Source organism: Oreochromis niloticus, linkage group LG6 (genome assembly GCF_001858045.2).
Source record: "Oreochromis niloticus isolate F11D_XX linkage group LG6, O_niloticus_UMD_NMBU, whole genome shotgun sequence".
NCBI classification, from domain to species: Eukaryota; Metazoa; Chordata; class Actinopteri; order Cichliformes; family Cichlidae; genus Oreochromis; species Oreochromis niloticus.
This window is the reverse complement of record NC_031971.2, coordinates 37366308-37391312: the sequence shown is the minus strand read 5'-3', so window position 1 is coordinate 37391312 and position 25005 is coordinate 37366308. Positions and strand designations below refer to the sequence as shown.

At 44.3% G+C, this 25005-nt stretch overlaps 1 protein-coding gene and 1 long non-coding RNA gene across 4 annotated transcripts; one reads left to right on the top strand and one right to left on the bottom strand.

Moving 5' to 3' along the window:
- Nucleotides 1-11775: 11775 nt before the first annotated feature.
- LOC102077757 (uncharacterized) lies at nucleotides 11776-22132 on the bottom strand. 3 transcript variants are annotated; one of them, XR_003220634.1, is made up of 3 exons: nucleotides 22016-22132; nucleotides 14922-15031; nucleotides 11776-14799 (listed from the first exon to the last, which is right to left on the bottom strand). It is a non-coding gene; the product is annotated as an uncharacterized LOC102077757 (long non-coding RNA). The 3 variants fall into 3 exon arrangements; XR_002062306.2 differs by lacking the exon at nucleotides 22016-22132 and adding an exon at nucleotides 15256-15789; XR_003220635.1 differs by lacking the exon at nucleotides 22016-22132 and adding an exon at nucleotides 15325-15789.
- On the top strand, nucleotides 21380-22841 carry LOC112847211 (uncharacterized). The gene is made up of 3 exons (XM_025908366.1): nucleotides 21380-21570; nucleotides 21726-21866; nucleotides 22018-22841. The coding sequence occupies exons 2-3, from the start codon at nucleotides 21743-21745 to the stop codon at nucleotides 22818-22820; spliced, it is 927 nt and encodes a 308-aa protein (XP_025764151.1). The 5' UTR covers nucleotides 21380-21570; nucleotides 21726-21742; the 3' UTR covers nucleotides 22821-22841.
- The last annotated feature ends 2164 nt before the right edge of the window (nucleotides 22842-25005 follow it).

Here is a 25005-nt window from a genome sequence, read left to right as displayed (position 1 = left end):
CTGTGTTTTGTTACCATGTCATGTATGTTTTCATGCCTCTTGTCATTTTTTTTAAAAATAACATATACAATCAGGAAATTACTTTTAATTTAACAGTGGATTTTAATATGAGGAACTATGGAAATTCATTTAAACTTACTGCTTCTAAAGTAATTTTAAAAAAACACCCAGAGTGCAGATCTGGCTCCTAAAGTTTAAAAAATGTTGGTGCACTACACAATAAATGTCATCAAACAAATCATTTGTGAAGAAACAACCTTTGCCAGTAGCGTTGATTATCTGCTTCTTGAACCTCCTACAAACAGAGAGACGACTCCTTTCTCCACAGTTAAACACACCAACAAGACAAACCGGACCAAATCAAAACAGCTTTTTACGATTTCGTGCTGCCGGTACTGCCGGTCTAGTTTTCTTTTATGTATGCTGACAATCTGCATGGACACGTCAACCTTTCCACACCCCTTCCCAACTGAAGAACTGTAAAATATTTTTACTTATATACTCATCATCAAAATATTTACCATTAGCTGTGATGACCAGTGTTGGGTAAGTTACTTTAAAAAAGTAATTAATTACTAATTACTAATTACTTAGTCAATATTGTATTTAAAATACTTAGCTAATTACTGTGTCAGAAAAGTAACTTAATTACTAAATAAGTAATTTAACTAAATACTTCTTAAAATCCCTATAACCCTTGAGTGGGCAAACAATAGAAATTAAACTCTTTAAATAATAAATACATTTTTTTTAAAGACGGAGACTCTACAGTACGCAGCGGCAGCATCTCTTCCACAATGTAGCCTGCAATCATTTTTTTAAGCTCGCCTTCAGACGTTTTCTGTGCTGCTGAAGTAAAATCAAGTTTTGCCTGCTTAGCAGGAGTTGCCGCGGTGTTATCCATGGATGATGAACAAGGATCACTCAGAAGTGTTCGTCTCGTGTCAGGCGCGTCATTACTCGTGCTATTAACAGCGGCCGATAGTTTTTTCTCCCCAGCACATAGCTTACATATTACTGTAATATTCTTGTCTGCTTGTTTCAGAAAAGTGAAGAGACGGGAATATGTCCACTTCATAAAACAGCCACACGCTGCAGCCGAGTCCGACATCTTCGGCTGTAGGATACGACTATGCAGCAAACTGGCGCGAAATGACGTGCAGCTGCACTACAGCGATGTTAAAGCGGCAGTTTATTGAAATTAAATAATGATATTCAGCGAGTTTAATTATTTTACAATGTAACGCAAGTACATTGTAAGTAACTGTAATTAAAATACCTAAAAATGAACAGTAATTAGTTACTCTACTTTTTCAGTGGAAAAGTAATTTAATTACAGTAACGCGTTACTTTGTAACGCATTACACCCAACACTGGTGATGACACATGTTGGCCAAAGTCATGAGATGATAAATCACAGAGTAACTTACTTGTTTACTTTATGCTACACAAATCTACGCATGTGTTTAATAAAGCACAGATATTAACTGGTGTCGGAGCAGTGAAAGCAGGCCCAAGAGCAGCTTGTCTACTACACTGGTCTACAAATTACCCACATATGCTCATATTTTATTCACAGAAGCATCTCTAAGAAATTTGAATGCTTCTTTTTTTAGGGCTTGCCACCGTGCTGCCTCTAAACGTGGCTTCACCCTGTTCCCGCCTTTGTCTTGACTGTCATTTCAGGTGGCAGTCATTGTTAACCCCGTCCTAGACAAGTGTGGTATGCAAATTTTATTGGTGCAGGTTTGATTTCGTAAAGATTGTACATCAGATGTCCTTCGTGATACAACCCTCCCCATTTATCTGGGCTTGGAACTGGGACCACAGGTACACTAGCATACACCCCACCCCTCCCACACCCAGCTAATACCTAATCATATGTTTCTCTACCTGCAGGATGCCATGATTCACCCAAACCATTTCTATAGATGTTAAATTGCAATAATTGGCAAGTCTGTAATTCACAAACAAACAAGGTAAATCCACAGTTTAACTCCCTTTGTTTCCTGTAACGTGTTTCTGAAGAAGTAAAAAGACACTCAAACAAAACATTTTCGTCTTAATAAAGAAACACTAATTATCTGATTATCAGTTGGTCTCATTTTAGCAGCTCCATGAGGACCAGAGGCTGCCAGTCCGGAAGACTACTAATGGGAAGGTTGACGGTTCAGTCCTCATGTCCAGAGTCTCCAAATTCCCCCTGATGTATGCATCAGTGTGTGTGTGTGTATGTGTGTGTGTGTGTGTGTGTGTGTGTGTGTGTGATAGCTCGAGAGCTGTGTGAATGTGTCTTCAAAAAAGTGCTTTAAGTGCTCACTTAGAATAGATCTGACGTCCATTCACCAAGGACACGGTCCTTTTAAAGGCTGGTTTTTTTGTTAAAGAAATTCAAGCAACACATAAAATTCTTATTTTTAGCTGCCCTCCTGTTTATAAGTGTTCCTGTCTCCGTTCCAATATCAAACACATGATGTTTTATCTTTTTTCTTCTTTCTTCACATATTTTTTGTTCTACAAATATTTAAAAGAGAGCTACCTTGAAACTGTGTTTTTGTGTTTTATTGTGCAGAATTTCAGCATATTCTTTCGCTCATATTCCTCTCTCTGTGATTAACTGTGTTCCTGACTGCGGTTCCTCTGGCTCAGTAAGACGTGACTGTCAAGTAGCTGGGCGATCAGAGCAGTGACTGACTGTGACACTGTGCCTCTCTGACTTTTCCTGACCTCTGGGCACAATGTCTCCATTCACGGCCCTCGAGCATTCCTCAACCCTTCCTCAACCCTCAGTGTCAGACAGAGAACAGAGGAAAAGAAAGAAACAGGTGACAGAGGGTGGAGGAAGGGAGAGGACTAAAAGGATTCACGTGTGTGCAAAAGTTAAAATGTGAGAAGAGTCGTAGGATTGTTGCTTTTGTTAAATACACATCAAAGTTAAAGTTAAATACTGAAGAGTTGAACATGTTCAACATATCCAGGCTTTGTTTGCTTTATCTGGCTTAACAAAACCTAAAACCCTAGTTAGAGATAACAGGTATCACAACAGTTGTTATCAGCTTACTTTGTTAATGCACACTTTCTGCCTCAGGCTCTGTACATACTCACATAAAAGCGGGTGTTTAACATGTCATCCCACTCGTCTTCCTCACAAAGCAGATCAAAATAGATCAATTGAGCTTTGTCAAAGGAACAGGCAACAGAGATCTCTAAAGAATAAAAACCCGTAGAATGCATAAGCTATGCTACAAGTAAGACACGAGAGCAATGCTGCAGAAAATCGTTAATCTTACATTTTGCATAAAACAGTAAATATAAAAAATCAAGTAAATATATTTATATATTCATGTAATTGTGCTCTAGGCACCACTGTTTATTTCTAACATGACAGCTGGATATTCTCAAACTTTAAAATGCATAACGGGGCTCATCTTGAAATGATAACGATATTTAGTACAGAGAAAAACATACTTGGTATTTTATTGATGATTGTAGGGTGAAAAGCTGCTGTCACTGACGACACACTAATTCAAAGTGTGAATCTATTGAAACAAAGTGCCAGCAGTAGCATTATAGTGCAGTAGTATACAGTTTTATATACATAACAACGAGCTGTAAGCACATAACTGCCATATAAATGTTTTCCCTTTAACTCTTTAAATAAAGGTATAATGTAACTTAATTCACTTTTTACTTTAACAGTAATTAAAGTAACTTATTATTTTAACTCTTTGGGAGTTGCACAATATTGTCTCAGAATAAAACTGAAAGTTATTCTCTAACTGGGATTTTATATCTTGGGTCGAGCTTTTAACCAGCTACACAAAGCTCTCCGTTTCCAGTGTGTAACCACATCAGTCATTTCTACCCACCGTTCACACTTCCTGTTATATAGAGCTAAATAGTCAGTGCTCCAGTGTCGCACAGTTGAGTCATTTGTTTTTGTTTGGCTAATAGCATCTCCTCCTCATATGCCTCCATAGTCTGGTTGTGTTTTTGCTTCAAGTGCTGAAACACATTTGCTGCTTCCATCTTTAACAGGAATAGTTTTCCTGCATGTTTTGCAAAATATTGTGCTTTCTTTGGAGGTTGTTAAAACGGCTTCCTAAATTCTAATCTAAGGCTGGTACCAGCTCTCACTCTCAGACACGCCTGGGTATGTCTTGCTGTTGTACGTGCCAAAGATAGTAGGGCTATACTATGAAGAGGCTGTGATACATCACCGAGGATGTCTCTTTTCCAACACTAGAGACTTGCAATGTTAAATGCATAATATGTTGCTCCTGAACGGCAATCTTAATGCATAGGTTTGCAATCCTATTGATCTTTTTCTTATTAACTGCAGGCAGTGAAAAATACCAGGCAATTAAACAAAAACTCTCTATAAATGAACATTGCCTATCCAGACCAAACTGTCTCAGCTTCTACATGAAGTATAAATATTTTAAACTCTTTCAATCTGCATGTACAAAACACATTCCTACAGCAGGGAATGTAAATCACTCAAGGCAAACTTTCAATAAGTGAAAACGTGGCACTCCTAGTCTATTCCTTTGTAATAATGAAATCTCTGACTTCAGGCTCAACGGAGCCATATATATATATATACGTAGTCTACTCTGGAATTCACGCGCATGACAAGAATTTAGGGTGATGCACATGCTGCTATGTTTTAGAAATAATGGCACTGTGATGCAAAATAAAAATCTGTGGGACTGAGCAAGAATGTGTGCAGACAAGTTTGTGGTAAATGAGCCATAGTGAAGAGGAAAAATACATGGGTTTGTCAAAGCAGATCAAAGGTTAGGAGAAAACAATCCTGTGAAGTAAGGCTACGTGACACACTGTGGGTATATCCACCCTGTGGTACACTTCTTTTTCTGTCATATCAGCTGTTATCTCAGGATCAGAAAAATATTTATTGAGGTCACACAAGCAAAGGAGTCTAGACTTGTTTATCCATAGACTTCTGCACAACAAAATTATTTTGCAACGAGAAGAGTCGCCCCCTGTTGGCCAGTAAAAGAATGCAGGGTTAAGGTGCTTGTGCATTGGCTTGACTTCTTTTTGATACTGTCTCTGCACATGGCACACTTTGCTTTGGTAAACAGTAAATGGCCTGTATTTGTATAGCGCTTTACTTAGTCCCTAAGGATTCCTAAGCGCTTTACACATTCAGTCATCCACACACACTGGGCCCTCTGACCACCACCAGTAGGCAACGGGTGAAGTGTCTTGCCCAAGGACACAACGACCGAAACTGTCCGAGCTGGGGCTCGAACCGGCAACCTTCCGATTACAAGACGAACTGCCAACTCTTGAGCCACGATCGCCCCTCGCTTTGCTACATTGGCCTTTAAGAGAAGCATAATGTATCCAAGATCAACAGAAAAAACGTCCAAATCAGGAAGCATCACAAAAACGCATAATTTACATATTTCTCCATAATATGGCCGAGCAATTAAATTAAAGTTTCAACTTTCAGTGATTGTGAAGACAAGTTAACAAGGATAAAAATGTTAACTTAAAAAAAATATATTATTTTCACTATCAAGCTCTTATTGTGTGTTGGTTGTTTTGTTATTATTGTTGTTTTTTCTTGTTTTTGCCAAAAGTCAATCACGGGTTAATTCACCCCAACCCAAGATGACCTGAAGAGAAACTTTTTTTAAGTTCAAGAAAAAATTCATTTTTAGAGTTGTTGATTTAATTAAGAAATACTTTAACAAAAATTATAATTATGAACAAAACAATCAGGATTGTGGTTTTTGCTCAGCTATTAATCTCTCAAGACTTTTGGGGACTGAGATCCTCATCTTGGGGGATATAATGTGTAGATATTGACCTTCACTTGAGTATAAAAGAACCAAAATAATTTTTAAAAAATCTACACACATGGTTGGAAAAGCTCAGCCAAAATGCAACCATTAACCTTATTGTGAGCAATTTCATGTATGAAATATTTTCTTTCTATTGAATTTCATCCACCAACGAAAGCAATGCACAGTTTGGATTTAATAATAACTACAAAGGTGGTAATGAAGGTTATACTATCAGGTATGATAATGTCAACTCACTCACACAGCAGCTTGAAGCACCAGTAGGCCTTTGCTTGTACCAGCAAGCGGACGTTTTACCAGGTTTTTCCATTTAGCAGATCCTTTTCCAGGATGCTGGTACTGTACATACTCGCTCACGGTCATGGCCTGTTAGTAAACTGTAAACAGAATGGCATTTAAACAGCACTTTTCTAGTGTTACTGATGACTCAAAGAACTTTTTGCACTACAACTGAGACACTTAATTAAAAAGCCCAGCATGTTCCCTGACAGAACAAGTCTACATGAAGGTTAGTTTAGAGCTAAAAGATAAAATTCCTTGTTTTCTCTCCTGTCTCATTATAACCTGTAAGTATTTGATGTGTGTTGGGTATTTAGATTATGAGTGCATATCACCTGATCAATATATATCCTCTCTGACAGGTTTATCTTTACATGAGGGCCACATTTTTACATTGATGATAAATGAAGCAGAAACGTTTAGCTCGGTCACGTTCTCTTCGCATCAATACTTCTTTTGCTTTTTTATATCACATTGACATTTGGTTTTCATGATAAAGGGCAAATATGTTACAATAAACCCTGCAATATTCTGGTGTGTGTCATGAGGTTATGTGCATTTCTTTGGGGTTTAAGCTCAGATAAAAGAACCAGGATTTTTACTGTTGATACTGTTTGTGAGTACTAACAAAGTGTTGACTGAGCCGAGTTCCTGAGAGGATTTAATCCATGCTGGTACGCAGAGAGACAAGGCTGCCCTCAAGGTGAGATATGAGTGTGTGTGTGTGTGTGTGTGTGTGTGTGTGTGTGTGTGTGTGTGTGTGTGTGTGTGTGTGTGAGGCTCAACCGTGGGTTTAACGCCTGTCCTCTGTGGCATGTTTCACACAGGGTCATGTGAGGGTCAGGAAAGAGGTGGAAAGAGACACAGATAGAAAGATATTTCTGTTTTAGCTTTAAATATCCTCTGCAACACCAACAACAAACAAAAGTAAGAGGACACAAAAAACCAGAGGTGCTGTGGGATGTTTCTTTGCAACAAAAGCTTTAAAGCTATGTGCATTTCATTGACATATTTCAAAGTTTGGACTTAATGTTATAAACATGCAGGAAATTAGCGTCAGTCCTACTGTATTAGCAGCTAAAATAGGTCACTTTAGTTTTGCTTTGTGATTAAAATTGACATACTATAAGCTATCTTTACTTCATAAATCAAGCTGTGGTTATTCACCCTGAAATTATTTATTATTAAATTTAATTTTATCAGATTAAATAATAACTGAAAATATATTTTACCCCATTTTTTTTAGAAAAGTATGCTTTCACTGTTGAAACCATTTCTTGTTCCCCTGCTCCTCAAAACACTGCTATGATTGGTCCAAATCATATAATTAGTGTAATAAACCGCATATTGCTTTATAGTAGCGCTAACCGCACTTGAACTAAATTGTTTTCACAGCGCTAATGATAAAAAAATTAAATGAACTGCATATTACACTGTTAACAAAAACTAAGCCAAATGCAGAAGCGCTGTGTGAAATACATTTAGGACCCTTACTGCGTAAGTAGCAGCCAGGGGCCGCTAATCAAATACATTTAATTAACTGATCATCATCAGTGTGACCACTGCGATGAAAAAGATGTTTTGGCAGTTTGCTGGTTTGGAGCATTTAGGTGTGTTTTAACATAATGCTGAGGAAGAGGATAGAGGAAGAAGGACAGTACTTTGGAGTTCATTTTCAAATAATGTCAACTACCTACATAGAAAAGGAGAGATATGAGTGTCCCAACAAATTTCCCCCAAGGCCAGAAACTGCAGAAGCCCAAAAGTTACATCTCAGACTGTCAGGGGTGTCGTGTGTGGAGGCGAGGAAAGGATGACCCAAACACTGGACTCACGGTGCAGGATGATCGGGGTTTATTGAAAGCAGGCTGGATGAACGGAACATGAACTGAAATGGCTGACTGAGTGGACGACTGACTGAAGAACTGAATGGCTGGCTGACTGATCTGAACATACGACATTAACATCACGAGAACATCAGGATCACAGGAACATCATACGAACATCAATGACACGACAGTGAACAAGTGGAAACGGAAGACTTAAATACACAGACTGATGAGGATGGTAATGAGAGACCGGTGAGTACACAGCTGAACATAATCTGGCTAATGACACGAAACGAGCTGACATAGGAAAAGCAGGAGGCGACAACATCAGTGTGGCAACAGAAACCAAACGTGACAAAACTAAACACACTGGGTCACCGACCCAGGAACCCTGACACAGACTATACAGGCCTCAATTAGCATCTTACATTTTCATGTTCATGACAATAATAATTAGGAAAAAGATACATCCACTTCTCTCTAAAACAAACCAATGGCAGCAGGGCTTAGGTTTTAACAAACCACACGACTCCTGGAACAATGTCCTTTGAACAAATCACCAAAGTGGAGATGTTTGGCTATATTTCCCAACTCCACGTTTGGCAAAAAACCCCAAAAAACAAACACCTCACACCAACAGTCAGCACAGTGTTGGACGTATCTTGAGTTGAGGTTGTCTTCAGTCACAGGACCTGGGTAGCTTGCAGCCATTGACTCGACCATGAACACATCTGATTACAAAAGTATTCTAGAGTCAAACATGAGGTCAGTTAAAGCCTGAGCCATGGGAGTACAATGATCCCAAGGACAGCAGCTAATTACAACAGAATGACTGAAAAAGTGAAGAATTAAGGTGTTGCAATGTCCCAGTCAAAGTCCAGACCTCAGTTCTGTGGTGTGCAACAACATCTGTCCACAAATAAGAGTGGGGCAGAATTCTTCGACATCAAGGTGAGAAACTGAGAAAGACCTACAGAGAACAGTTACCTCAAGTTATTGCTGTTAATGGTGAATCTGCAAGCTACTGAGTCATGAGGTGCACTTACTTTTTCTCACACTGTTTTTTTGTTTAACGCTTCTCACACAGGTAAATTAATAATGACATGCTGTAATCAGTCATGTGTTGGGGTTGTGTTTAAATAATCTCACAACCTGGTGTGAAATAGATTTTTTATTACGTTCTGATATTTAACACCTCAGAATTTTTGAAGCTGCCTGGCATTGTGCGTGACAGCTCACTGGCACACTGTCATTACTGGGACACTTGAATAGTCAACATTAGCAACACCTGCGCTTTTCTTATTATTACAAGTCAAAACAGCTGTTATCAAACCCATTCACAAAGAGGACCTTAACTAAGTGGTAGGTAGTAATGAACTAATTAAGTAAACAGGGAGTCATTTCTCGGAATAACAGTGTTCAAGAGACCTTAACTTCCATATTCCTTTTTTCTCGTGCACATAATGAGGGACTGCACTTAATTAACACCTGTTAGTCTTACAGAGCATGACAGGTGTGAGATGCTGTTAAAAATGGTTAGCTGCTTTTCACTGGAAAGGAGGTGCCCAATTATATTCTAGCTATTAGATAATAAAAGTTAATATTTCTGTAATGTTTGTTAAACTAAATATTTTTCCCTCTGGAGCTTCCTTGTCCTAAAACCAATTAAAGGACCCAAAGTATATCTACATGCAGGCTTTTTTTAAATACTGGGACTGAGGTTTTATTATACTGTGATGTTGCACTGTTAAAATCTATGCAGGCACAGAAGCAGAGCTCACGATGGCCCTGTTGATTTTAATTAATGTGACACTTTTTTCAGCGTGAGGTATTTGGCAGCGAAAGGTGTTTCTGACTCTCGTGTGAGCGCATTCACAGTTAAGAGTACTCACAGACAACTCCTGGCAGCAAATCTCTCTCACACACGGACACAGAGACGTGCACACACACACAATCTCATGATTTAGGGTAATTGCAAATAACAAGTCTTTTGCTCCGACATCCAGCCTCTATCAATTAAACATCAAATATTCTCCCCCAACAGTTTTGCTGCCAAACACATTCCTCATTCCTTTAATCCCAAAAGCTGAAACTGAGGAAGAGAAAAGACAGAGAAAGGGAGGAGGGGGTATCAAAGCATGTTAATCAAGCCCCACAGTGCAGTATGTGTTTATAGGGAGACAGTGCGTGAAAGAAAAATGGAGCTGGAGTAGATGTGCATGTAGTATATTTTCTTCTCCATCTCTTTCTTCCACGCAGCTAAGGTTCCTCTCTCATCTCTGCCTCTCTCTTTCTCTCGCTCTCATGTCACCGTCTGTAATGCACTCTGACAACACACAAATCACTGGAGTGGTTTCCCAGCAACAGGAGGGAGGGTTTGGGGTTTCTGGACCCTGATGGAGCCAAAAACGTCTTCCAGGAGAGGAAATTGATTCAGTGGAAGTCTTGGGGAAAAAAAATCCTTCAGATCCAGTCAATAATCACCACCAGATAAAAAGGGGGGGAAGGAGGAGGGTATGGGGCGGGTTGGTTGGGATTGATTATGCTTGTTTGGTGTTGCTCGGTACATGCACGGGCAGTAAAAGCAGGAGCTGGGAAACAGCCAACACAACAGCATGACAGTTTGATGAAAGACAGTGTTGTAGGCTTGTCGTCAGCACCCCCTCCTCTTGCTCTTTCTTCCCCCCTTTTTCTGCTCTTCCTTCTCTCAGCAGGAACCATGTTTTCTATCTTCAACCACTCCCTCCAAGGCCACATTCATGTCTCTTTGCCTCCCCCATCAGACCACTCATGGCAATGGCAGCATTTCTCACCTCGAAACAGCTCAAAGGGTAAGTGAAGTCAAACTGGTGTACAGGTAGGTCCATGTACCACAGGAGATTTTAAATCAAACAGACAAGCTGTAATTTAATTGCAGGCTTTCAGTTTTAATTGAAGGAGTTTAACAAAAGAAAAATGCATTTACAGTTGAGGAATTACATTAAATTTTATACACAGTACCTCACTTTTAGGGGCTCAAATTTAACTGGGTGTGATTCCATGTGTTCACATTTGACATCTTTTCACTGGAATTCTTAAAAAAGAATAATGGATGCACCCAGCTCAGAAACACTTATACACCACAGAAGACAATTAAAGTGGTTCAGTTCAATTCAATTTTATTTATACAGTGCCAAATCACCTCAAGGCGCTTTATATTGCAAGCTATACCCTACAATAATACATACAGAGAAAAACCCAACAGTCATATGAACCCCTATGAGCAAGCACTTTGGCGAGAGTGGGAAGGAAAAACTCCCTTTTAACCAGAAGAAACCTCCAGCAGAACCAGGCTCAGGGAGGGGCGGGGCCATCTGCTGCGACTGGTTGGCGTGAGAGAACCATCATTATTATTATTATGTCTCCAGACAAATGGAAATACAGAGGGCTTATAACAAGGTGTAGAGCACCTAGATGGTTACACTGAAGAACAAGAAGGCCAGATTAGACAAGAAAACAAAAGAACCTTAAAGATCCTGCACCGTTCTAGAAAAAGAAAAAAATGTCATTTAAAAAATACCACACTATTACTGTAAATGCTATGATTAATTAAATATGTTAATCTCTTAAATGTTAAATGGACAACAATAATAAATACTCAATAAATACAGGATTCAGAGTAAAGGACCACTGTAATTACTTTATTATTATCATCATAAATAAAGTACATCCTAGCGTAATAAATATTAAGATATATATATATATATACACATATATATATATATATATATATATATATATATATATATATATATATATATATATATATATATATGTATTTCATAATGGGTTGATTTTTATTTCCATATTAAGAAAAATTATATCAAATTCTGTAAATGATTAAAGGTTGCCCAGCCTTAGCCACCTTGCTGTCTTCTTTTCCAAAACTCACTGCAAAACTTTAAAGTTGTTTAGACTCTAATCAAACTGGTTTTAGTTAACAAATAAATGTGAAGGTTTGCTGTATTAAATTTCATTTACTTTTATAAAACCAGTGTCTGACATGAAGTTCAGTTTGTGTGAATCCAAATGTTTGTCTCCATCTAGTGTTTAGTTAGAATCATTACAAAGCTGTGTGACTAAACCGTGTCGTCTTTTACTATTAAAAAAGCCTTTTAAAGTAATTCTCGACCCAAAAAATCTGTCTGTAGTCTCAAAACATATTTTAGCCTTATATGTTTGTATGTTCCCTATTTCCTCCAACACAAGCGACCCAATCTTGATGAAACTTTACCTAAACAATGCCTAGGCCACTGTGAGTGCCAACCTTTACAAGTTATACGCAAATATTTTTATATAAATTCCCCAATCATGTACCACTGACAGTTCAGCTGAGCACCAAAGACAATGTCATAGTATAGGATGGAATGTCAGATTACAATGGTGTCTCACAATGTATCACAACATAATAGCATTGTAACTATGTATGTGTGTTTATGTTTCTATAAAAAAACTGGGGTAGTTGAAGACTTCTACACAATACTGCTATAACTGTTAGCTTATTATTTACTTTTTTAATTAATAACAAACAGAATAATTGTGAAATGGTGAAAAAAACGTCTACAAGCATGTTTGAGTGGTGCTGAGCACACTGCATCTCCACTCAAATCAGAGCCTATTCACAGTAATTAAAACATGCAGCAGCCTAAAAGCTTTAAAATAGTCAGAGAAAAAACAACAACAGATCCACGTTTTTTTCAGTTGTTTTTGTCTTTTATTTTCCAATTGTTTTTTGTTTTTTAAATTTGGAATTTCCAATAGGAGAATCTGGATGAAAGCCAGGAACACAGGGTGAACACCAGAGAGCGGCTGAGGGAGCAAAATACTCCAAAACCTTCCTCTGGTGAACACCCACAGAACCACTATGGTGCTTAGAATTCAGTACAATGTTATAGAGATATAGCACCATAGGCAAAGACCCTACAAAAAACCCTCCAACAATCAGATGATCCCCTATGAACAAGCACGTGGCGACAGTGGGAAGGAAAAACTCCCTTTTAACAGGAAGAAACCTTCGGCAGAACCAGGTTCAGGGAGGGGCAGCCATCTGCCGCGACCGGTTGGGGGTGATGGAAAAGAGAACCTTCTTTCCAAAAAGTTGGTACACTCATTCAGATGACAAAAGTATTCTGGACACTAGTTTAAACAAGCTGAGCTAATTTAGGATGGACACAGTCAGATATGAACAACTGGCCAGTGACAGACAGATGGTTAGTGTACTCTTGTCTTACCTTGTGTTTTGAAGAAAGCAAATTAGTATTTTTTTAATTATCCAATGTATTACATTTAACATTACAGCTTATGTGTCCAATAATCATTATCTGTGCACTATTTTTAAATAGTTGCACATGTCCCAACTTTTTGAAAAGAGGATTGTTTGTAGGTCTTTTTAAAATTCCAGATCTCCTTTGTCAACTTAACTTTCTAAAAGGTATTTTAACAAGCCCTACATTGCATTTATTTTTATCTTGAGAAATGAGCCTCAGATCAGTTTTCAAGATAAAAATTACAGAACAGGGTTTGTCCAGACGGGTGGGTTTGTCACTGTATAGTCAAGTCTGTGAATGTCACTGTCCAGGGCTCTATTGAGCGTGTTGAACAGACGAGAAAACCAGCCAGTACTCTTCTTGAGAGTACTGGCCGGTGATGTGTTTGAAGGCAGGGGTATTTTTGGTTCATTACTTTCTTCAGTGGGGGACTCTGGTGTTGGAATCTCACGCACTGGAGAAAGTTTACCATCCTTGACAACTCTCCATATGGTCCCAGAATTCTTTGACCTTACTAAAGATTTCTGGAGCTGTGACACTAAAACCTCTGAAACAGCAATCTCAAATGCTTCGTCACCAGATTCCATGGCAGCCTGCAACAAGTATTTGGATCCAAACACCTTGCACAGCTTTTTATAGATGGAGATGTGCAGGTTTTCAACACTTGGTGGGGGAATGGAAACCAGTTCTTTTTCAGCCCTCATTGTTACACCACCCAATAATGCAACCAGGTCCACGTTTAGTATGGATGTTCTGGTTTTTGATGCAATATGGTCAACTAACTTAGCAAGAAGCACAGTAAGAAAGGTCATGTTGACTGGACAGTCAGGAGACTCCAGACTTGGTGAAGAATTCTCCTGGTAGGCTAAAATCAATGCTGAAGGGACAAATATTTCTGAATACTTAGGGAGCTCTGGAGTTGGAGGAGGACTCAGATTATCCATGCACAGTGAATTCTCTAAGGAACAGTCACTTATTTGTGGGATTTCTGCATCTTCCTCCTCCTCCACATCTAGACAGCAAATCTGCTTGCAATTAGAGTCTGAGCATGTCATGCTGTCAGATGCCCTGTCTGTGATTTTTCGGCTGATATTCAAGATGCATTCAAAAATCTCAGTCATATTATACACCATTTGTATAATGCTCATACCTGTCACTGAGTCATGAGTTTTTGGGGTAGGAGCTGGCCCTGTGATACGAGCCAGCGACGTGTTGACTTTTTTAGTAATTTCTGCTGAAAACAGCTTTACTAATATATCCGAGTTGTAGGACTTACCTTGTGCCATGGATAGGGCTTCACCAAAACAGTGATGAAGGGTGTTTCTGAAGCTGGCTTGAATATTATTTTCTGTTACTCTGCAGCAGCTGCACCCATCCTGCAAACTTACCTTATCTCCATTTGCATGATTGTGTCCCTTGGCAAGAACCTGAGGTTCTACAACCTCCAGGACCAAGGCGCTTATTTCTTCTATAACCGCATGGCACATGCTGGACAAGAGAATGACAACTTTTGATCCAGGGTCACCATCGGCTAAAGACGCCCACTGACTAAAAGATGAAAAAACAAAGACAAACAGTTGAGCAAAACAAACCTTTAACCAGAGTATATGTGTGTATTAGTGATCATTTTTGCTGCTTGTAAGCTTGATGGCTTTAAATGTGTGACTTACTCCTGTGAAACATCTTTCACATAGGGGGTGATGACTTTTCCAAGATTTTCCAGGGTCAGAAGAGGCAGTTTCAAATGCCTGCAATCCAGTGTTCCCATTTCCTCCAACATCTAGAAAGAAAAGGCAGTCAGGTTTTTAGGAATCTTTGACACAATAACAAAATGTTCTGCAATGGGATTTAAAACTGTCACTGTTAAATGCTTTGCACTACAGTTCACTAATGAAATCCAGCAACTGATAACACAAAAATATATGTGTGATATGTCACACTAACAATATACAGTATATTGTAGCGACCGTGGGTTAGTAGAGCTGAACTGGCTAAACTGCTCACTAGCTAAAACGGCTAGCAGGGTGCTAGCAGCTATCGCTGAACTTCGCGGCGAATGGAGAGCGCTCGTGCCTCATACACCGCACGACCCCGAGCGTCTCAGCAGCAGGCTTGTAATCCCCAAACGATCCAGCAGGAGGCAGTAGTGGTTCACACCAGTCATTTATTCAACAATTTTTACAACCACTGTAATGCTGCTGACACCGAACCCCTATCACGCTCCCACCACATAGGGTCGCGGTGTCAGCCAACCATGCCACATCAACCCGCTCCACAGAACACACATCAACTTCACTGTGGCTTACATTAACATAACACTAACACAACATGCGAATCAAACACATAGGAACTAGCAGAACAATAGAAAACACAGACAACACAATACCCAGAATGCACCTGGCTAACAACCCCAGCCAGGTCATTACACAGCCCCCCCCAAGAGGTTTAGTGTCCCCACAACCTTAACTGTCCACTCTGTAGTCCAGCAAATGTCCGGGCCGGCGTCGAGTACGCTTCGGCCTTGACTGGGAATCCATGGCGCCCCATTTGGGCCGGCCGTAGGGGGCAAGGAGTCCCCAGGATGCACACCAGTCTGTGGGTTGGGGGCAAGCGGATGGTATGGCGCCAGCCGGTCCTTGTGTAGCACCACCCACCTTCCCCGCCCCGGCATCCGGACTCGGAAGACCACCTCCGATAGCTGTTCCAGGATCTCGCCCGGGCCTTGCCAGTGGCTCATGAGCTTGGGGGTCAGCCCCCGCTTCCTCTGGGGGCAGAACACCCAGACCCGATCTCCGGCCCCCAGCATAGGACCGTGCGCACGGGTATCGTACGCCCGTTTCTGGCGGGCCCCGGCTCCTCCAATGTCCGTCTTGCCAGCTGATGCACCGTGTGCAACCGCTCCCTGAGCCGCCGGAAGTAGTCCATCTCTGGTCCACCAGCAATCTCCGGCTCAGGGGGCGCCCCGAACACCAAGTCCACCGGGGTTCGGAGCTCCCTTCCGAACATTAACGCTGCAGGAGTACACTGACTTGACTCCTGCACTGCTGTTCGATATGCCCACAAAACAAGGGGCAGGTGTTGGTCCCAGTCCCTCTGATGTTGGCTGGTCAGGATGGCCAGCTGGGTGGCCGGCGTGCGGTTGAACCGCTCAACCAGACCATCGCTCTGAGGATGGACGGGGGTGGTCCTCGTTTTTCTCACCCCCAGCCTCCGACACACTTCTCCCAGCACCTGGCTCTCAAAATTCCTCCCTTGGTCGCTATGGAGCTCCTCCGGTACACCAAACCGCGTGAACATCTCATCCACCAGGGTCCGCGCCGTCGTCACCGCACTCTGATCCGGCACCGCGTACGCCTCTGGCCACTTTGAGAAATAATCCATCGCGACCAGGACATACCGGTTGCCGGCATCAGTAACAGGGAACGGACCCAGGATGTCCACTCCGATCCGCTCCATTGGCGCCCCAACTAGGTATTGCTGCAATGGGGCATGGGAGCGCTGGCTGGGACCTTTCTGCGCCGTGCAGTCGTCACAGCAATGGACATGGATCTCCACGTCCTGACGACACCCCGGCCAGTAGAACCGCCGTCTCAGCCGCCGCACCGTCTTGCCATTCCCAAAATGGCCAGTACCTGCAGCCCCATGAACCCAGCGGAGGACCTCAGGCCGCAAGGCCCGGGGAACCAGGAGCTGGAGTATGTCGCCTCCCCCATCTGGCGCTCGCCACCGCCGGTAGATTACACCACCATGGAGCTCCAGGTTATTCCACTGGGAGTACAGCGACTTCGTCTCGGGCCCCTGGGAAGACACGGCGGACCAGTCTGGCCGTGTCCCTGCCTCCATCCAGTCCCTCACCATCCCCAGCGCTGGATCGCTCACCTGGTGCTGCTGCAGCTCCGCCGCGGTGAAAGGTTCCTGCCCTTCATCCTCACCCTCGGGTTCTGCTGCTGCCGATGTCGGACCCCGGTCCAGCTCCTCCAGGCGCCTGCAGTACCGGCACTCATCCGCAGAACAGGGGCGCCTGGACAGGGCATCAGCGTTGGCGTGCTGCCGCCCTGGTCGGTGCTGGGCCTCAAAGTCGTACTCTTGTAGTATTTCCAGCCACTGGGCCACCTGACCCTCCGGCTGGCGAAAGTTCAGCATCCAGGTTAGGCTGGCGTGGTCGGTCCTGAGCAGGAACTTAGTGCCCAGGAGGTAAGGTCGGAAATGACGAACCGCCAGGACCACAGCCAACAGTTCACGCCGGGTAACACAGTAATTCCTCTCGGCCCGGCTGAGGCTGCAGCTGTAGTATGCCACCACTCGCTCCTCAGCCTCTCCCCTCTGGGAGAGCACAGCTCCGACCCCCACGTTGCTGGCGTCAGTGTCCAAAAGGAAAGGCTGGCTGGGGTCAGGATACGCCAAGACCGGGGCACTCACAAGGGCAGTTTTCAGCTGTTCGAAAGCCGCTGCACAGTCCTCAGTCCAACCAAACCGCTGACCCTTGTTTGTCAACTGATGCAAGGGCTAGCGACGGTGGCAAAGTCTTTTACAAACCTCCTATAATAGGAGGCCAGCCTCAGGAAGCTTCGTAGCTCAGCGACGTTCGATGGGGGAGGCCAGTCCCCCACAGCAACCACCTTCTCGGGGTCAGTAGCCACCCCCTTTTCGCTCACCACATGTCCCAGGAACTTCACCTGGCGAGCAAGAAGGTTGCACTTGGCCGGGTTCAGCTTTAGTCCGGCCCCGCGGATGGCAGTCAGGACCTCTCGCAGATTAGCAACAGCCTGTTCAAAGTCCTTGGCATGAGTCAGCAAGTCATCCAAATAGACCACGCAGCGGGCACGGGGGATGTCTTTGAGGACCCTTTCCATTAACCTTTCAAACGTGGCTGGTGCATTGCATAGTCCAAAAGGCATCACCCTAAACTGCCACAGTCCTTGCCCTATGGTGAATGCAGTCTTGGGCCGTGCCTCAGCAGCAAGCTCCACCTGCCAGTACCCACTGCGGAGGTCTAGCGAGCTGAACCAACTGGACCCAGCGATGTAATCCAGTGCGTCATCGATGCGAGGTAGCGGGTAAGAGTCCTTGCGGGTGACCGCGTTCAGACGCCTGTAGTCCACACAAGGGCGCCAACCCCCTGTTTTCTTCCGCACCATAACCACAGGTGCGGCCCATGGACTATCCGAGGGTTCAATGACACCATTAGCTGCCATCTCTTTTATCAGTTCCTCGGCAGCTTGGCGTTTGGCGAGGGGCAGGCGGTGGGGCCGCAGCCGGATTGGAGCAGCTGCTCCAGTGTCGATAGTGTGCCTGGTGCAGTCCTCTTCCCTGGCGGCAAACATGTCCATAAACTCTGCCAAGAGGCTCTGCAGCTGCCGCTGCTGTATCGCACTGAGGTGCACCCCACTCCGCCGCCCAAGCTCCTCTACTGCCGCGACAGTCTCAGGTGACGGGGAGACTGCCGAGCTAGGCGGCGACTCTGGCTGCGGGATGTTGGCCCTGCTTACGTTCACCCCCTGGGTCCTCTTCCGCACCCTTGCCGCCCCCGACCCCTGGCTGTGGCTTGGAGCTGTGGGGCGCGAGGGCTTTGGGGGTGCTGGTGGGGTGGGGGTCTGTCCCTGGCTACCGCGGCCCACTTGGAGCTGCACGGTCTCAGCACCAAGGTGGATGGCAACTCCCGGCACATCGACCCGTGCCCCCCAGTGGGCCAGCAAGTCCAGTCCAACAATGCACTCGTCTGTTATGTCGGCAAGCCAGAACTCATGGTTCACACTGTTCGTTCCCACCACCACCTGCAGAGTCTTTTTCCCCGGCATCACAGTCTTTTCTCCTGTGACAGTGTACAGCGCTGTGTGAGTAGGGGTCCAATCTTTCGGCAATGAACCGCCCGTCTCCGGAAGCACCCCCCTCCGCAGCAAGCAGATGATGGACCCCGTGTCCACCAGGGCCCGGCAAGACCGTCCATCGATTATACAGTCCAGGTATAGTCCACGGGTGGACCCACAGCGGCCCACCACAGGATGAGTGTCACGGAGAGGGTTTAATGATTGGGGCGGGGGTTCCCTCACTGTCCCGCCCCGTGGCCGTTTCCCGTTGGTGATGTCACTCGGGCCCGAGGACTAGGTGCAGGACAGTTCCGGGCGAGGTGACCGGGCTCCCCGCACCGATAACAGCAGTCCGTCCGGCGCCTCCGACGGGGGACTGCCTCTGGTTGGGCTCGTCTGGCCTCCTCCTCCTCATCCAACTGGGTCGCGCTCATCTCTCGCTCGACCCCCCTGGCCGATCGTCGGGTCACTGGCTCGCCCCGCAGCACCTCCTCAGCCCGCTCAGCCTCCCTCAATGCCTCCTCCAGGTCTCGGGGGGATGACAGCCGGACATGCTGTCGCAGCCTCTCCGGTGTGAGGCCCCTCAGGAAGGCGTGGAGACCCAGCTCCTCTCGTGCCGCTCCTGGGAACGTTGGATAGCCCCGTCGGGCATAGAGGCGGACGTCCGCAGCAAAGGACCCCAGGCTCTCTCCCTCGCGTCGGCGTCGGCGAGCCAGCTCCTCCCTGCTCTGTTCGGCTGGTGGTCTCTGTCCAAACCGTCTGCCGAGCGCCGTGGTCAGAGCCCGGAGGTCGCGCTGCTCCTCTAGGGGCAAGTCCAGCAGAACCTGGAGCGCTGGGCCCTCCAGTGCAAGCGCCAGGTGGGTGGCAGTCTCTTCTTGACCCCACCCGTTGTGAGTGGCAGCCAGCGTGACTTGGGCCAGGTACGGCTCTAGCTGCGTCGCCCCAGTGTAGTGCTGTAGCTTAGCAGCTGTCCTGCCGGGAAGCTGTGGTGCAGCCCCAGGAATCCCCTCCGGCCACGGGGAGAGCAGGGGGTGGCTGTTCCGGGGCGCGCTGTGGCCCTCTGGCCGCCCCAGCTCGGGTCTTCTCCGCTGGGTCTCGGCAGCCATGCTTTCCAGAAGCGAGCAGTTGTCTCGGATTAGACGCTCTAATTCGCCTATGGTCGGCTCCATAGTGTCTGCTAGACACTCATGAATCCCACTTCTGACACCAATTGTAGCGACCGTGGGTTAGTAGAGCTGAACTGGCTAAACTGCTCACTAGCTAAAACGGCTAGCAGGGTGCTAGCAGCTATCGCTGAACTTCGCGGCGAATGGAGAGCGCTTGTGCCTCATACACCGCACGACCCCGAGCGTCTCAGCAGCAGGCTTGTAATCCCCAAACGATCCAGCAGGAGGCAGTAGTGGTTCACACCAGTCATTTATTCAACAATTTTTACAACCACTGTAATGCTGCTGACACCGAACCCCTATCACGCTCCCACCACATAGGGTCGCGGTGTCAGCCAACCATGCCACATCAACCCGCTCCACAGAACACACATCAACTTCACTGTGGCTTACATTAACATAACACTAACACAACATGCGAATCAAACACATAGGAACTAGCAGAACAATAGAAAACACAGACAACACAATACCCAGAATGCACCTGGCTAACAACCCCAGCCAGGTCATTACACAATTAACAATTTGACATCACACATTATTTTATATAGCAATGTACTGAAGGTTTTTTTTTTTTTAATCAGGAATAAAAGTAATTTATCCAGAAATTCTAAATGCTCAACTGTATTTCTTTCTTGCGTTCTTGTTTTTTTGTTGTTGTTGTTTGTTTTATTTTTTACCTTATCCGGTTGAAGCAACGAAACGATTTCCACAGATTTCCCTCTGTTCACTGAATTAAATTCTGTCATGTCTTTACCGTTTAGCACAATTTCAAACTGCACGTTGTTCAAATTATTTCCGAGTATCTGATTATCCGCTGAAGCTTCTTCACACCGAAAGTCTGTCTCCAGTTTGAACTGTCGGTTGAACTGTTGAACTGTTCTCAATACGTCATAAGGCTGACATCACAAAGCTGACATTCGATGAGTGCGCGCGAACGTCCACGTGCTGCGCACACTCATCGAATGTGCGCATGTGCGGCAGATTTAGTTTTCTGTTACGTTGGCGGAGGGAGGGGAGGGGCTTTGGAGCGTGATGTCACGGGAGGTGGGCCACGCCCCCTGCCGCCATGACAGTAGGCCAGACAAAGGAAACAGCTTCAGCTATGGTTCGTACGTGTTGTGTTGTTGGTTGCAACGTTAGATCACACGATCGTGAAGGCAAGAAGCTGGATAATGGGCTCTCTTTTCATCGTTTTCCATCCTGGAGGCAACGTGAGGGATCCCATGTATCTGATATCACTAAACAAAGACGTCAGGCATGGATTGCAGCGGTGACACGAGCGGATATCGAGTTCTCTGCAATCCCCAGCTTTTTGTTGGTTTGCTCGCGGCATTTTCTCTCCGGTGAGTTCTAAATTAATTCATATCACTCTTAAAAGCCTTTTAGTGTTATTTTCAATGCGCTGAGGTCATAGATAATGAGATAAAACATGCTAATGTGTGATGCTGCAGAACCACATCATGTCGACTGAGTAGCTTATGATTTGGCATTATTGCAGGCAAACCAGCATATGAAATGGATGTAACAAATCCAGACTGGGCACCAACACTGCACATGGGGCACGACGACATACCTGTATCTGACTCGGACCGGCACGCAAGGCGTATGCAACGGAAGCGAAAAAGAGCACCCATCGGAGGTAAACACCCCCCTCCCCTCTCCTCTAAAAACATACTAAATTGCTCTTATTGTACACTAATCCGCACATAACTTCAAGATGAATCACACACCTGTCATTGGAATATTGGTGTACATTAACCTTATGTGTATGCACTAATTTTATCTTACAGGCTTTCGTTATGCAGCTGCAGAGTCTGAAGGTGTGCCCCGTGCAGAAGTGATCGATGAAGATCTGACAGAAGACCAACAGCAAAATCACCATGTCATGGAGGCAGTGGACAGCAGTTGTGTTGGACAAGGTGAGGTACCTGCTGCAAATGTGGACATTGGTGATTGGACAGACAGCGTCACGGAAGCTAAAGGGCAGACGAAGGATTGTGTGTGCAATGAACAGGGCAGAGCAGAAATAAACCGGCTGTTGGAGGAGAACAGACTGCTTCGATCGCAGTTGCAAAAGACAGAGCTGAATGAAAATTTCTTAAAGGATGATACCGAAAAAGTAAGATATTACACTGGACTACATTGTTATGCTGTCTTAATGTCCCTCTTCAACACTGTCAAAGATTTCCTGCCAGTATCGAAGAAACTGACAGGTTTCCAAATGCTCTTACTCACACTAATGCGTCTGAGACTTGATCTTCCAGTCCAGCATCTTTGTCATCTATTCCATGTGTCCCACAAAACACTGTCTTCTATCTTCGCCGATACCATTGATGTTTTGTATGCCCGCTTAGGAGCACTGGTGCACTGGCCTGAGAGGCACTGTCTGCAGGCCACAATGCCTCCGCAGTTTACAGAAACTTTTGGAAAACGAGTAGCCATCATTGTTGACTGTTTTGAGATTCGAACAGAAAGACCATCTAATTTAAAGGCACGTGCACAAACATACTCTCATTACAAGGGTACACACACCATAAAATACCTCATCGGGATTACACCCCAAGGAGCTATTTCTTTCATTTCCAGGGGATGAGGGGGTCGTGCATCAGATAAACACATCACAGAGAAATGTGGCATTCTTCAAAAGCTGTTACCAGGGGACGTAGTATTGGCTGACAGAGGCTTTGACATCAGAGATGCTGTAGGAATGATGTGTGCGGAGGTCAAGATTCCAGCATTCACAAAAGGCTACTGTCAACTTGATGCAAGGGACGTTGAACAAACGAGAGCAATTGCCCACCTGAGAATTCATGTTGAGCGAGTAATAGGTAGTTTGCGCAACAAGTTGCAACTAGTAGCTGCCATAACAAACTTTAGACAGTGCACCTGAAGATCATGAAGGCCAAGGGACTCAGCGTCTCTGTTGTGTAAACACGCCAGGGATTGGGGTAATGTGGGTCACTGTGTAGTGTAGTTGGTGTAATAGTTTTCTATTCCACACAAACTCACTGCTTTGCTGTGGTCCTGCAGCGTATCCAGTAATGGTGACAAATCCTCCAGCGTTGCAATAGGAATCTGCCTTTTTTGTGATCGCCTCCTTTTGCCTCTCGATGCAGAGGGTGTGTTTATGATTTCATCAAGACCAAGTTTTTGGGCAGCTGCTGAGGAGAAGTCAATGTTATGTGCAACCTCGGCCTGTATCTTGGTCATATTTCCAGGCAACACCCAATACGCAGGCTCGTCTGTTACAGTTCTGGTGCCTCTGATACGCACTGTAGCCTCGACTTCAAACAAAAGAGCAGCAACATGGGTGCAGGTCTCTGCGACTCCGGCCATGCATGTGCAGTGAGCAGCCTCAACCCTCCCATTGGTGCTCACAATGACCCATGGCTGTAATGCAGTTTCATTCAGTCGTTGTGAGTGCAGTACCTGAAACACACAAAAGCCACTTTTAATAAAAGGTCTGTAATGAACCAAGGCTAATATAGATGGGTTGACTGTACGTGCAAATAAAAAAACTGTAACAAGGAAGTTGTTTAGAAAGTTATCAAGTTCAAACCGACTTACCTTTGTCTTGACGACAACGTACTCGCAGCTTGGAGGCTTAAAGATGGACAAATCTTGCACCTAGCCGTTCGTGAATTGGATGTGGGCCTCCAGGGACTTATAATTCTTAAACTGGTTCGCTGTGTATGCGCTGACTCCACAGACAAGGTATGCGAAGATATCGGGATAGGACAACGGCGGTAGGTCATCTGGGTTTCCACTCCACTTCCTTATTTCATACGGGTCCACATTACCGATGCACGCAATTTTTTCAAAGTAACGTCTCTTGGCGTCTGGGGGCAATCGGTCGCGATAAAGCCCTTTGTCTTTTGCGCTGATTTTGAGCATGGTTCTGGCAGTCCCGATTCCAACACTCCAACACTGTGCGCTTGTTTTGTTTTCTGGCCTACTGACATGGCGCCGCGATCCCACAATGCACTGCAGCGTGACGTCAACTCCAAAGCCCTATTAAGACAATACAGAGGTTGTTTCATTTAAACCGACCGCAGTCATTTGATATGAGAAGCAGCGGTTTCCTCAACTTCTAGCCAAAAACACACTTTTACACTTTTTCATGGCATCTAAAACCATTTAGTCCTTCCGCTTCCACTGTAGGGATTGGGTGCCATTTTTTACCAATCATTTAAGTTTTTATTGACAATATAGTATGTTCAAGTGAAAATTTTAATTATTACTGAACAAATAAAAATGTATAATTATTAGAGAAAACATATTCACAGGATTCCAGCGGGCCTTTCATTAAGTACAGCAACTTTAATAACTGTTGATATTTATTTATATTTTTCTCTTCTGTCAAGCTTTCCAAACTAAATTAAATAATGTCTTCCTCTAAATCATCAGCATGCCCAGTTCCTACAAGAATGGTGAATTTGATCAGTTGATCTCTGTTACAGGCTACACACCACTACCTTTCTTTTACTTTGAAGGTCAGTTAGTTGTTTCAGCTGACTGCAGACCAAATTATTGTATTTTTAAAAAATTCTTGAAGAAGTCGTAGTAAAATAATTAACTTATCTGTCATGGTCTGGAGTCTGGTGACTCCATGTTTGTGTTTTTCGATTATTAATATTCTTCTATTTAGTTAGGTTCTGGTTTTCTTTAATGATTTTTTTAGATCTTAGCTTTATGCCTCCCTTGTGCTCCATGTGTCATGTCTAGTCAAGTTATGTTTCCGTGTCTGTGCTTCTCATGGTTTCCTTGTCAAGTATGGA